This window comes from Pinus tabuliformis, chromosome 8 (assembly GCF_031772625.1).
Source record: "Pinus tabuliformis cultivar Carrire ecotype Pingquan chromosome 8, CPIR1, whole genome shotgun sequence".
Classification (NCBI taxonomy): domain Eukaryota; kingdom Viridiplantae; phylum Streptophyta; class Pinopsida; order Pinales; family Pinaceae; genus Pinus; species Pinus tabuliformis.
Genome location: NC_142294.1, coordinates 1,353,141,761 through 1,353,157,675, shown reverse-complemented (window position 1 = coordinate 1,353,157,675; position 15,915 = coordinate 1,353,141,761). Strand labels below are relative to the sequence as shown.

Genomic DNA, 15,915 nt, shown 5'->3' with positions numbered 1-15,915 from the left:
CTTAGCCGTTGATTAGAGATTTAATCTCAGCCGTTGAAGCACCGATAGGAAAAGTATAAGAAGAGGCTGGAGGGTCAGTTGGAGAACATAATGAGGGAGACCAGTCAGTTCAATTTCTAGAACGGGTTTAGCTGAGAAATTCGAACTAGTGGTCTGGAGAGCAGCAGGAGGCAGCAAGTACGGAATAGAGAGTCGGGAACAGCACCAGGGGAACAACGCGAAGGTAGGAGAGGCAGTCGCAGAGGCAGCAGACTGTGCAGTCACTGGAGGGCTTGCGTGGGTGACGCAGAGAGGCCCAGTGTTGCCACAAAGAGGTAGGGGTTGACGCAGAGGGTCTGGGAGCTATGCAGAGGTCAGCCAGGCTGACGTTGAGACTGGGAGAAGTTCTGAAGAATTTTCTCTCTGTTGGGTAAGCCAGTTTAGCACCCAGTTGTACTGAAGAATTGCTGAATAATAAAATCCCCCCTTTCTGCACCGATTTTCCCACATTGGGTTTTTCCGGGGACTGATTGTCCAAAATATTTGTGTCGATGTGTTAATTCTTGTGCATGTGTTTGTTTTTGTATTATGATGTGATATCTGTAACATAATTTATTTTAATGTTTACCGAAGGATTTTCATAAATAACTTATTGGGAAAGAAGTAGGTAAAATAAATCAGTTGTTGCAGTGATAGAATTTTGACAAGCAGTTGACTACTGCCCAGAATTGCACAATTTCTGGGCTGATCAGTTCTGCTGGGACATATTGCACAATTTTTCTAGTGAAGATTGACAGGCAGATTTGCGCAATTTTGGAGCCCAGCAGGTTGCCAGACAGAATTGCGCAATTTCTGGAGGGAAGGCTGGTTCCCCCCATAATTGCGCAATTTCTTGAGGGAGCTGCTAAGTCTGCAGTTGGACCAAGTCCGGAGAAACAACCTGTGAGGGGGATGCAACAAGCTATCATGCATACGCTGTCAATCTGCTAGAAAACCACTGAAGCTATGTACTTGACAAGGCAAGACATGCTGTTGAGGATGGTTGGTAGGGAGGATCCAAAACGAAGCTAAGGCAAAATTTTGGAGGGTGGTTGTAGCTGCTACAACAAACCCTGGGATTGCTCCATCCCCAAAATTTTTCAAACTAAAGGTGGGAAGAAATATCAATAGACTTTATTAAAGGGCTACCCGTGCCAGATGGAAAAGACAAAATCCTCGTAGTAGTGGATAGGCTCACTAATTATGCACACTTCATGGCAATAAGGAAATTAGACTTTGCAAAACATATTGCTGAGATATTTTGGAAAAATGTCTTCGAAGTACATGGATTCCCAAATGTCATTGTGAGCGATAGAGATGCCAAGTTTAAAGGGAATTTTTGGATGAATTTGTCAAACAGATCAGAGCATACCTCAACATGAGTTCCGCTTATCATCTTCAAACAGACGGTGAAACAAAAATTGTCAATAAATGTTTAAAAACTTACCTTTGTTGTTATGCAACAGACAAACAAAATAAGTGGGTTCAATGCTTACATCTCGCTGAATGGTGGTACAATTCCACTTATCACACTTCAACAAAAATGGCACCATTTCAAGCTCTTTATGATTATGAGGCTCCTAAGTGGAAGGAATTCACCATTATCGAGATTCGAAACAAAATTACCAATAGTAAAAGTTCAGTTAGAAGAAACTCAAAAGGTCTTTCAAGCACAAAAGGAAAATCTAAATGTTGCAACAAATTGTATGAATCAAGAAGCCGACCAGTGTAGAACATAAAGAGAATTTGAGGTTGAAGGATGGGTATTTGTTAAGTTTGAACCTTACAAGCAATTATCGCTAAAGCAAAAAAGGGAAAAACAAATTGGCACCAAAGTTCTATGGATTTTATCAGAGTAACAAAAAATCATCCAAGTAGCATATAGATTAAGGCTTCCTAATAAAAGCTGTATTCACAACGTTTTCCATGTATCTTGCCTTAAAAAGGCACTAAGCAAACCCCAACCAACACAGACAACCCTTTCGACACTAGATGATGAAGGGAAGAAATTGCCCTCACAGTCATCAAAGAATATCTTATGAAGTGGAAGAACATACTTGAAGAAGAAGCCTCTTGGGAGACAAAAAATTTTCGTCAACAACATCCTTTGTTACCTATGGTTTGAGGACAAAGCATTTTTCTTGAGAGGGAGGCAATGTTATGTATAAAATTTGATGTAAATTAATTATGATTAATTTAGGTAGAGGGGGCACAATCAAAAGATCATGACCCCTCGTAAAAGATCATGACCCCTCGTGTAAGGCACCCGAGGCTATATTTAAGCCAAGGGCTTTCATTGTAACAATCATCATTCAATTTCTGATATCATAAAATAGATATAACATCTGTTATTCTACAGTATTAATTGACTCTGCTTCATAGTTGTGAAGCTAAGTCACCTGACACGGGGATTCGGGACACGTAGGATTCGGGATTCGTGGTGTCGGATTCGGGACACTCTGACCCCCGGAACAGGACACGTTTAGGACACGTTATATATTATTTTATTAAAAAAATATATATATATATATATAAATTTATAATATATTTAAATATATATATATATAAATTAAAAATTAGATATTAGCATATTTCTTATACAAATTTTAATTTATATTGATTTCTCAACAATCTGAAGCTTCTTCAGGTAATCTGTTACATGCCTTCTCTTTTTTCGGGGATCCTCTTCTCATCCCATGCTCCTTGTATATGCTTTTTGGCAATGCCGCTTCTCATGTACTCTGATTATTATATGATCTCAATATAACATAAATCATATACATAAAATTTGATCTGATTCAAGTAATGGTGGGAGCTCTCACTATAGTCATTTTTAGATTTATGTTTGTGTTAATATCTATACTAGGTATTATAATATGAATTTAACTTGATCACAAATTTAATACAGATTTTAAAATGTGATAAATAAAAGTGTGAGTAACATTTTTATCACTCGTATTTATAAAATTTCTAAATATCCTCACAGTCTGCAATTAAAATAAAAATTTGTGTGAAATTTTAGATGGATGATGTCTTCTCCATACCATTCCACTTCCGCCTACCGATGGTTGTTCCAGTCGGATAATTAATTAAAATATTCAGTAAGATGAAAGTCCAGAGCTAATCACAACCCTCTGATGCTTAATCACAGGAATAATATTCGACTGCCATGAAATCTTGCTCGTTGATTAAAAAAAATATAGGGAAGTCTTCCGCTAATTAGTCGCTGAGTTTACATTCCCACTTGCAATGACAAGCTCAACACGTAAATTGTGATGACTGTAACCATTCTCCACCATTTAATGCCAATGAATTACATACATAAACTGAGTATCGACACGTTCATCGTCGAAAAATGATGGGGATGTGCTCGAATTCGTCGTTTCAAACTGTATATGATTTATGGCATTTGACACGGAGACACAACAGCGCTTTTTAACCTAGCAGCAGCCCGAAAAACTAACCGGAAACCAGGACTCGTTCTCAAATTTCGTGACACGTTTTCCATTTTTCGAACACGCCCTGGACACGACGTGCCCCAAGATGACACGACGAATCCGTGCAGAGTGACACGTGTCAGGACAGAATCGTGTCCGATTCGTCTGATTCGGGATTCGTCCAGGGTTTTGGACGAATCCGGTTTCATAGTTGTGAAGACATGCCTTAAGATGAGTGTAACAATGTTAGGAAGGTATTTCACTTCTTCAGTGACAGAGCTTAGAAAACTTTCGACTTACAAGCAAACAGAGAAGAAGAATGGTGGGGGAATGGATATCTTCAAGCTGAAAGCAATAGAAATAAAGCTAAGTTAGCTGGCAGATGAAGGTGATGCTTTATGAATTGTAGAGTAGTGGATTCTTCAGTGCTTGATGTTTCTTTTTTCTTGTTAAGATAACTGTTTTCTTACAAGTGTCTCTGACTTCATTCAACTTCTTCTCTAGAAACTTTTCTTTTCTTTTTATTTTTTTTACAAATATCTAAGTAATAATATTTTAAAGTATTTTGCTGGTTTCATTGCAGGAAGAAATAACAAGTTCAAGTGGCCAAATTGAGCCTCCTGGGATGCATATGATATATCTTCCTTATTCAGATGATATTCGTCATATTGAGAAGGTAAGCATTGATATTATGATGCATTAGGACTTGGCAATTACTGTGGCTAGAACCAACATGGCAGTATGATTTCTTTTATAGCTCTTGATATTTATTCTTTTGTATTTTGTTTCTATGCATTTGTAATCACTAGAATGCTGTATTGATTTGAAACATGCAGCTTCATATGACTACAAATGGTTCAGCACCTCGAGCATCAAAGGAACAAATAGAGAATGCTGTAGCTATGATGAGAAAGTTAGAGTTAAAGGACTTTTCTGTTTATCAATTCTCAAACCCTGGTACATCTAAGAAAACAATAATCTTCTTTTTATTTTCCATTATCCCTTACTGGGGATGAAGCATATACACACTGAATACTTGGCTAGTGGCAGTTTCCCGCTTTTTCATTCAAATATTATTGTTCCAGGCTTTACATTAAGATATGGTTGCAATCTAAATTCAAGGTTCTGAGGTCTTTAAAAATATCTGATGTTAAACATATGATAGAAGCTTTAGGCTTGTTGAGTAGTACCTATCAGTGACAGAATTGGGAGATAGAACCTCAATATAGAATCCTAAGTGTAGAAATTTATAGAACCTGACCTTTATTGCAAATTCAGAAATTTCAGCTTAACCTCAAGGTTTACTGGATCAATTTGTTGTGAACTTTCAACTTTAGGGCTGAATTTGAAATATTAATTTACAGCAGCACATACTTCACCTCACTTCAACCCAATTTGCAAGGAAGTACAAGAAAATAAATATGGAACAAGTGTACTTCAATGCAACAAAGTTTCAGCCCTTAGGGCACACTTCTCAAGCATATAGCAGATCTGAAAATCCTTTATTACAGAGATTATTATGGTAGTAAATGTGCTCCTTTATCTTCTAGATGTGTTAAATCACTTAACAAAATCAGTTCAATGTTATGTCAGCAAGAACGGTTTTGCTGATTTTGATTTCCATCGACTGTTGAAAATATTAGATTGTTTAATAATTCTAATACTCCATCAACCATTTTCTGATTGAAGACTATTGGTTAATTCAAACTATGGAGGAGTGCTCAACCCAAATGAAGTACTTCCACTCTCAAAAGAAATTAGAAGTGTCAACAAAACTTATTGAAGAGCTACTGCCAACACAAAATGCAAGTGCAATGTCAAAACTGGATATGAAGAACAAAAGCAAGCTGTTGTCCAAACCACTTCTATATCACAAGAGAAGAATGTTGATGCAGTCTCGAGCTTTATAATTGTTTGAAATTTTTATCCACTCAAACAACATGCATGGATTGTCCTTGAAAAATGATTCTCCTTTGTGTTTGGCTGTCAAATAAATTCCTTTACGCTCGCAATCTACTATGATGTTCAAAATGCAGTTCGCATGATGTTCATTGCTCTAGGTAATTGCTTAGTCCAGCATGCAGTCAAGTTTCAGGCCTTGATAAAAGCACAAGGAGTCTTTCAAAGTTCAAACTCAGCAGCTTGTCATTTGATCTTCTATCCAAGGACTCATCTGCTCTTTTAATCTGATACAATACCCTTATTCTATCTAATTGAAATAATTCTCTCACCAGAATTGTCTTCTTTCTTTAGTGCGAGCAAGTCAATTTCTCTTATCTCATTTACAAAAAAACTAGATGTAGCCCTCACATTAATCTAATGCCTCCTATTGTGCACTGCTGAACATATTTCAATATAAAGAATCTGTCTTCATTATTGGAAACTGCAGCCAGCCACAGATAGCGTTAAGATTTCAACTGAATAGAACAATTGTGTTTTTAAACAAAGTCCGTCTCATATGGTGAGAAGTTACAAAATATGTGTATCAGCCTGCGAAATTCGAAGGCATTTGGAAGTTGCCGTCATAGATTACATTTAATGAATGGTGCAAACTTGCAACCATCCCTCGCTGAAAATGGAGAGTCAATGTTGAAGGTCTGCATGCTGGAGTATGGAGTACAAGATAATAACTCAATGCACATTACACATCACTCGCTGCTCTACTTAATACATCCACCAACGAACTAATGACATTCATTTCCACTATTCAATGCGGCGTTTTAATTAAACGGGCATCCAATACAATGGAGAGACACATTAGATCATTTCTGCAGCGACACGCTAATACAGAGACAGTGCGAGAACAATAACACAGCGACACTGCTTTTGAATTTCTGCTATCTTTTTATTGCTGCTGCCGCTTCTGTTACAGTAATCTCTCAAGTCTTGTACAAAGCCCTAAACAATGGTGAACCCAAGTTCGAATCCCTGCGTTCCCTTTACTCATGAAGGCTGCCGCTGCTACATGGGGGAATTCAAATCTCAATTCCAGAAAAGGTATTGTGGGGCTCAGCATTGTGGACTATGACATTCCTGTGACTCCATGTCAGCAGTGCGAGACTATTTCGTCCACTCTGCAGGGCGAAACCCCAGTGGTGCAAAATAGTTTTGTTGAACCCAAGGACCGGTGTTAGGAAACCCCACAAAAAGCCGATAACATGGAGGTTGTCAGGTATTCTCTTTTAGGCTATTTTTTGCTATTTCGAGACTGTAGAGAGCACAGAGACCAGGCAAGGAAGTAGTTGACAAAGGGACAGTTCTGCACAAAGGTAGAGAAACGCCTAAAATCACTGCACCACAAAACAAGTGATTCAAATTTGAGCGAAGCGGGCGCGAAGCGGAAGCGCAAAGCGCGGAAGCGTCATTTTCCAAAAATCTAGGAAGCGAAGCGTCCGCGGAAGCGTCTGCTATATATATATATATATATTTATATTTTTTTGCATTTATACTCAAAACAAACATCCCAAATACCAAATTAATTGTAGAAGACATGAAAACATGCATATTTTTGCATAAATCAAGATAGATATGGCATCCATGATTCCATTGTAGTTACTAGTATGTACAACAATCATCTCAAAAAATTTAACCATTATTATTATTTTTAAATTTTTTTATTATTTAACTAACTAATATTAATTAATAATAATGATGATAAGTAAGCATAATAATAATCACATTAATCATAAATCTTTGGCTTATATTAACTACATTTATTAATAATGTTTTTTTTTTTCTTCAAATTAAATTAAGATTAGAATTTAAACCTAGGTTAATCTTTTTATTGGCCCAAAAAAATAAGCATTTTATATTAAAATGTTCTCATCAAGACGGTCTTAACCTGGATACATTAAGAACTTTTTTTTATATAGTTTAATGTTTCAAAAAGTAATTATATCCTTAAATCTCTTTAAATTTAAAAACTTAATGAATACTAACACCCGAAAATAAGTAATTAATATTCTTTAAGCTGTGGTTCAGCGGTTATGTGAAAGTTTGATCCCACAAATCAGGTTCCTTAATCCATACAACCCTGCGCAGGACTATGAAACCTACTGCAGCGATTGAAAAAAAGTGGATGGTGGACTCCGTCTAAGAGCAGACGACGTTGGTTATCACCTGAACGCGGTTTCCTACTCATTCCTAATTTAATTTTATATTCAGCGGCCTATTATCATAGGCCTCTGCTCACGCCAACAGAGACGTATTCAAAGCCGCAGTTCTTACGACCTGTTCAAAAGTCCAATAAATCGGAGACGCCAACCACAATTAGCGGCTGCGCATATGCACTCCACTGATCTGATCAGATCCGGTCCGCGCCAATACCATCATAACAGCTGTTCGCGATTATTCTAGAAGTTGACTTAATGAACTTTCGTGAATATCCGCCACTAATTGGCTTCCTAAAAACCAGGAATCGCGCTTTGGCTGACGCTTCCGGAACGCTTCCGTACGGGACGCGATTCCGGCCTAGGATCCGGGGGGGGGGGCGCTTCCTGCAACACTGAGCAGGACAGGAAGGAACCCGCTCTGATACCATGTTAAACAGACATGGAATGTGAACAACAAATGGGAAAGGTAATCATGTGTTGCCTTTATTATTCACATGATGTACATTTATAATACATTTTGCATGACCGTTGGGTTCCATATTACAAGGTTTCTTGGATTTCCTTTGACTCCTCACATTCCACACCAACACTTAGAGAATTAGGTGTCCAACACATATAAAAATAATAATATAAATATAAATATAATAATAATAAATAATACTTAATTAACTAATGGTTAGTTAGTTAAAACTTAGTAATGAAGAGGCATGTCTTAAAGACATGACCATTCATAAAAGGACACTTGCCTAGGGTATATAAGCGGGCCTTCATTCTCATTTGTAATCATCTCATATCTCATATCAATTCAATATAAAATAATCAATATACAGTTACATTGGTATTAGAGCCACATTGGTTGATCACTAGATCTTTGGCCATCAACCTCTCGCCAACCTTGTTGTGTAATTGAAGTGTTTCTCTTAGAGTTTGGAGTTTTTCCATTTTCGGTCAGGCTCTTGGCCACTTAAAAAAAAGAGTTAAAAAAAAGAATTGGAAAAAAGATTATAAAAGAAAAGAGTTAAAAAAGAAAAGAATTATTTATTAAAAAAAGGACCTTTGGCCATTGACATTTCAATGATTCTAGTAAACAAAAAATAGTTGGAGGTAAATTTTGAAGGAGAGCTTTCATATATATAAAAAAGTTCTACATTATTCATAAAAAGTGGATGATAAATTCAAAAGGGAATCTTTCCAAATATCTTTAAAACTATACGTAAGAGAAGAAAGAGTAGATAAGATTGCTTTTATTCTTCATTAAGTGGTTTACAAACTCGTGGTTTTAGCAACCCATGGTAATTACCCATAGTATTTTCAAGATAAAAGAAAAACAAAAGGAATACAAAATATCTTTATGTGAATGGTAAGTTTTACTTTTTATATGGAGAAAATTAACCGAGTCAAAGGCACATAAGGGGACATATATTTTATATTATATCCCAAACAGGTGAATAACCACGTTTCACTAGGGTTGTAGCTTTTCAAAAAGAAAAAAGATTATAAATATATATAGAAAAAAAAGTTTATAAAAAAATAAAATTAAGAACAAGAAAAAGAAAAAGAAAAAGAAAGTTGAGAAAAAGAGTCGTTGAGAATGAATATATATATATATATATATATATATATATAGATATAAAATTACCCAGGAAGGTTATCAAGTCAAGAAAAATGGAGCCTAATTCGTAGATAATGAAGGAATTAGTCAAGATGAGTCCCACACAACAATCACTATTTTGGACTAAATGTCCATTTTGTTTAGACGAAATTGTTGATTTTTGGGTAGCATCAGATGTGCTCTAGCTCTGAAATTTTGTGGAGGGGCTAGAACACATGAGATCAACAAGACCCATAAATTGTCTGGTGAAATTCCACACGGATTGTATTTTTTAAAATAATTAATATTTTTAATGGGGTTCCTAAGTCTAAATTTAGGAAAATTAAAATATTAATGGGGTATTAATGAAAATATGGGTGAGAAGCTTCTAAGAGACGAGGATCAAGTCTAATTTAACCTTAGCCGTTGATTAGAGATTAGATCACGACCATTGATTTCTCAACAGGAAAAGTATAAAGGAAGGCTTGGGGTTAGTTGGAGAACACACAGGGAGAGCAACACTTGAGCTAGATCGAAATTTTGGGGCATGGTTTGATGAGAGTTTCGGAGTAAGCTTCTAGTGCAGAGAGGGGCAGTGCGGCCACAGGACTCTCGTCCAAGGCCGAGAATACATAACAGAGAGGCAGTGCAGCAGTAGTGGGAGACAACGCAACTCCAGGAGGGTGGCATAGAGGTTGGAGGGTTGACGCAGTCACGCAGAGACAACGTTGGGGTTTCTGTGCGGCAAATCAGGCATCAATTCAGCGAGTTGATTTCTGAGCCAGGAAGGCTCACCGGAAGGGTGACACAGCTCCTAGAGGAGGTGATGCAGTCCCAACGCAAAGCTGGGAGCAACCATCACTACACAGCACTAGGGACAGCGTAGTCACCTGTGGGGTTTGTTCATCTAGTTGCTGGATCTGCTAAAATATTTGTCTCCGGATAGAGGTACTTCGGTTGGGTTTATTCTCTGTTGGGTGAGCCGAATTTGGCACCCTAGTTGTATTCGAAAATCTGCATAGTAATAAAACCCTCATATATATTGCACCGGTTTTCCCACATTGGGTTTTTCTGGGGACTTTTAGTCCAAAAATAAGTGTGTCCTTTGGGTGGTTGTCTCATTTTTTTTTTAGTACTTGATCTGTAATTGGTGTAGGTTGCAATGTATTTGCATTAATATTTTATGAATAATTCTGAATATAACTTGTTAAAATGAAGAACACAAGTAGGTAATCCAAATCAGTTTATTGCAGTAGGATTTCTGATTTGTTAGATTCAGAAATTTTCATAGAAATTGGATATACTTATATTAAAAAAAAATGCAATTTAAGATTTCCAAGGTGTGGAAGATTATTTAGTACCGAAGAGAATAATGATAATGAACAGATACAAATAAAACAATTAAAGGAAGAAATCACAAAACTTCAACAAAAGAACGAAGCATTAGAGAAGAAATATAAAAATCTTGAAGATTAGTTTCATTAAAAATCAACAAAAAGTAATGAGGAGATTTTGCACCTTAGAGACCACAATCAAAATTTACTTGAACATGTAAAAAAGTCCAAGACTAAGAAGCAAAAAAAGCAAGAGAATGAAAGTTCTCAGGAGAAATTCAATGATAATCTATTGAAGAAGGAAGAAGAAAATTTGCATTTAAAAACTCTGAATAAAAAGTTATTAGTACAGATTAAAAATAAAGAAAAAGATACTAAGGACAAAGTCGACAATTCAGAAAACAACGAACTTTCACATCTAAGGAATCACTTATGCAAATTAAGAAGCTTAATGTTGACAAGAAGTCACTAAATGACAAGATAGAACAACTTCAAGAAGTAGTACCGAAGTCTCCAGTCATTTCAGTCCAAGTTGAAGATAAAGAAACAAATACCGATCGGGTCAAAATCAAAACTCAATAAGAGGATAAACCTACTGAAGTGAAGACATATGCAGAAGTTGTAGTTCAAATGATGGAAATTCCAAATGATGATTCAGTAGCCAACTCAAGAACAACAACAACGCCTGAAGGAAATAAGGAAACAACCACTAACATGATAAGGGAAAGTCTGACTAGAAAAACTATTTATCGACATCTGAATCACAAGAGCAAACTTTCCAATCAATCTACATACCAATATCACTCAGAACATAAATGACAAATTTACGTTCCCAAGAATATTGAAGTTTGCAGAATCCAATCCTATAATAACTATTCATCACAAATTTTCAAAGATCAGAGGATTCTACAAAAGATTTTGTTAAAATTGGCTACTAGGGCCAAATTCCACCTTTGGACAACTCATATGACGGAGATGATTATTGCATTGGATCCCTCTTTTCGAGAGGTCCAATTTTGAAATAGAGATCATCTCATTCTGACAAGCAGAAGTGGAATTTTGAATTTATTCTCTCTCATGCACAATTCTCAAGGTTGACTTCAGTCAAATAAAGCCCAAGAGATGTGTCTCCACACCCTCAACGAATTATATAAATAGGAGTGACCTCTCTCCTCATTTGGACATCACACATCTCTTTTTCTCCTCTCTTGATTGGTTCGTACAACTTGGAGGCAACCTTTCTCTTCTTCACATGTGTGGTAGGAGGCCGAATTTTTCTGGGGAAGAACAAGTCGAATTTCAGGAAAACAGACCAGCATTGACCGGGGCTCATTTGACCAGTGTTGACTTTGTTTTTGAGGGCATAAATTAGATCTTTGGAGGCCGCATTTATTGGCATAGAAATCGAGGTGAGTAGGACAGTTTGACTAGGGTTGACTTCAACATTTGATCGCATAAATTATAGCAGTGTTTGAATGGGTTGACCAAACTGTTTTGAGTTGACTTTGACTCTCTTGGAATGCCGAATTGGATTGTTGTTGACCAAGCTTCTTGGAGGACATTTTGGTGTTGTTTTGAGCAACGTTGACTTTCTGGTTAGGGCTACAGTTGACTGCTTTTGACTATTGATTTTGACAAGGCCGTTTTCACTATGTATTGGGAAAGTAAATTTGATATGTGTACTCTCTCTCTCTCTCTCTCTCTCTCTCTCTCTCTCTCTACTGAACTATTGAATAATAATAGGAAGATTTGATCAAAGGGTTTTCCCCAGTGTTGCGAAAATCGCAATATTATCGCGATAATATTGGAAAATCACAATTTTTTGAGTTTGGCGATATTATCGCCTGATTTTTATGTTAATTTTTTTTTGTTTTTTTCGCAAAAAATTGCGATATCTTGAAAAAATTGTGATTTTTACAAAAAAATCTTGATTACAAATTAAAAAAAATAAAAATAGAAATAAAATTTTACGATTTTTTGATGAGGAGGAGGTGACACAACCTACCCAGGCTACCCCTGTCACCAGTAGAGGACGTGGTCTACCTCCTGTAGCTCCTAGTTCTTCAGCTTCTAGAGCACAGCAGAGTCCACTGCCAACTCCACTGACATCTACATCTAGAGGGAAAGCTATTGCATTTTCTCGCAAGAGGGGCAGAGGAAATCAATGGTATTAGTTATTTGGTTCATTTCATTGTATATGACATTATGACTCATGATATGAGATACATTATTATATTTTTTGTTGATATTTTGAGGCTGAGTTGGGACTCAGGAGTCAGGACTGACTATTCAGGACATGATTCACTGTTATGTGTGATGTAGCACTAGAAATGATATTACACATCTTATATATTAGTTCTTTTATCATATTTATGTGTCAATGTATTTATTTTATGTTGTAGATGCTTTAGATATTAAAAAAATTGAAAAAAAATGAATATTTTTGTATTTTACGAATTTTTCCCGATTATTTCCCGATTTTTACGATTTTTTCCGATTTTTTCCCTCGCTGATATTATCCCGATAACGATTATTGCAACATTGGTTTTCCCCACATTGGGGTTTTTCCTTGGCATCCTCCAAATCTTGTGGCCTCTTGTCTTGGCTTGTCTTTTGTACATGTTTCTATGTTCTATCTGCATTTACTGTCAATGTGTTTAAGTTAATGTGACTGCTACTCTAAATAATTGGAAATTGTCATTGTGTTGTTGAAGGAACATTGAAGTAAATTGTGCTAAAGTATAGAACATACCATGGTTATCTAAAATTAACATTGTATCGGAGCTTAAGTGAAGACAAAGCCCAAGCAAGAGTGAGGAAAAACAATCGCTAAGGGAAGCTGTTGGAAAAGAACTTGGAACTAGTCCCAATGATGGTTACATCTTACTTCAAATCTGACGACAAGCTTAAGGACAAATCCGACTATCATGCATCGAAGATGTCTCTAGATTTGACTTTGGAAGAAAATGATGCTATGGACTATGTCAAGGGAAGAGTAGTGGAGCCTCCTTCAAATGCATCCACAACTACACAAACCAAGTACAAGAAAGGTGAGGTTAAAGCAAAGAAAATTATTGTTGATTCTATTCATAATGCCTATATTTATGACTTGGAAACATCTAAGAAGATGTATGACAAGCTGATTGGGATGTTCAAAGTAAATAATGCAAATCAAGTTTTCTTTCTCAAGAACAAGTTGAAAGACATCAAGATGGATAGAGGAGAATCCATCCAATCCTACTTCATGAGGATTACCGAGATCAAGAATGATCACCTATCTATTAGAGAAGCCATTTGTGACAAGGAGCTCACTCTTATTGCATTTGGAGGCCTTACAAGAGAATGGGATGTATTCAACATTCCCATCCTCAACAATGACATGATTCTAGGATTTGATGAATTATTGGCTAGATGCACTCAAAAAGAAATAAGGATGATGGAAAGAGACAAACCCTCCAATGGAACCAATCCTAATGCCTTCTCCACTCATGCTAAGAGGAAGAGCAATGTTGGTCCAAGAAGACAAGGTCAAGGGTTTAAGTTGGGATTCAAAGAAGGAAGGAAAAGAAGATGCTTCAATTGTAATAGGTTTGGCCACTTCACTAGAAAGTATCCTTAGAAGAAGGATACTCCAAGAGATGATGACAACCATAACAACAACTTCAAGGGAAATGGCAATCAATGGAACTACAGGTTCAACAACAAAGGAAAGAGGAATTCTCTCGCTGCTCGAAATGGAAATGGTCATCCTCCCAAGAAGTCAAGAAACTCCAGGTATGAAGAAGTTAATGTTGGTGAAAAACAAAAAGAATTTTATCTTATTTCTACCTTCACCACCGCCTCTCCTCCAGATACATTAGATCATTGGTTGATTGATAGTGGTGCCTCAAGGCACTTCATTGGGTACAAGGAGGCCCTCTCAAACTTGATTGAAAAGAAGACTAATACGGAAATTATACTTGGGGATAATGTCACTTATCCCGTGAAAGGAATGTGACCGCTACTCTTCACTTAAATCAAGGTCAAACCCTTCATTTACAAGAATTGTTGTATGTACCTGATTTGGAAAAGAATCTGGTCTCTATTTCTGCGATGGAAGATAAAGGTTTCAAGGTGACATTCGTTGATGGGAAAGTTAGTGTTTGGCAAAGGAACCCAAGAGATGCATTCACTCTTGGATTCAAGGTTGAAGGTCTCTATCGGGTTGGAGGAAGTTTGTTGGGAGCAATGACTTCTGATACTTTTCTTCAGTCCGAACTATGGCATCGAAGATTTTCTCACCTTCATTTCAAAGCCTTACCTAATGTAAGGAAGATGTTCACAGGCGTCCCCGAATTCAACTTAGTTCATGAAGGTGTTTGTCAAGGTTGTGAAGCTAGAAAACATAGAAGGGGACCATCTCCCTCAAATGAAACTCAAACTACCGATATCCTTCAATTGCTCCATTCTGATCTATCAGGTATGTTGCCCGTGACATCTTTGGTTGGATATTTGTACTATGCAATTTTTGTGGATGACTTCTCTCGCAAAACATGGATCTATTTCTTAAAGAAGAAGGACAAAGTGTTCAAATGGTTCTACTTTTTCAAAGCCTTTGCCGAGAATCAAATAGGGAAGAAGGTCAAAATGTTGAGGACCGATAATGGGACAAAATATGAGTCAAATGAATTCAATGACTATTGTAGAGAAGCCGGTATTAAGAGGGAGACCACTATTGCATATACACCTGAACAAAATGGTGTTGCCAAAAGGAAGAATTGAACCATCATAGAAGCCACCTGTGCCATGCTTCATGACCGACATCTACCAATGTTCTTATGGGGAGAAGCTGCCAACACTACTGTGTATGTTCAAAATAGATGCCCAGATCAAGCATTGGACTTTAAGACACCTGAAGAAGTTTTCACCGGTAAGAAATATGATGTTTCTCATTTTAGAATTTTTGGTTGTCATGTATATTTTCATGTGCCGAAAGAGAAAAGAAACAAACTAGATGCATCTGGTAAGAAAGGAACGTTTGTGGGCTATAATGAAACTTCGAAGGCATATAGAATCTATGCGCCTGGTCAAAGGGAAGTATAGATAAATCATGATATCACTTTCGATGAAGTTTCTTCCCTTACGAAATCTGAGATCTTCCTATCCCTAGGAAGGACAATAATGATGATGATGCAAGAAAGCAGGATGAGCCTCTTACTGATGATCCGATGCCTGATATTGAAGGTCTGATGGATCCCATTGATCCACCTCCTAGTGAGCACACTACTTCAAGAAAAAGACCTTTGTGGCTCAAAGATACTCTTGAAGATGTTGAGAAACATATTGCATCAAGGGGGACATTTCATGAAAGCAAGAAGCCGAACAGGTACCAAGGGTACTTATTTGCCATGAGTACCATTCTACAATCTGAGCCTTGCACATTA

General features: G+C 36.9%; 1 protein-coding gene across 1 annotated transcript in view; it reads left to right on the top strand.

Annotated features, from left to right (window-relative positions):
- The window catches only part of KU70 (ATP-dependent DNA helicase 2 subunit Ku70-like protein), a 301,835-nt gene that overhangs the window by 256,573 nt on the left and 29,347 nt on the right, over positions 1 to 15,915 (top strand). The window contains exons 14-15 of the mRNA XM_089373743.1: positions 4,039 to 4,131; positions 4,292 to 4,412. Coding sequence (XP_089229869.1) covers positions 4,039 to 4,131; positions 4,292 to 4,412 — 214 coding nt within the window. The remainder of the gene's footprint in view (positions 1 to 4,038; positions 4,132 to 4,291; positions 4,413 to 15,915) is intronic.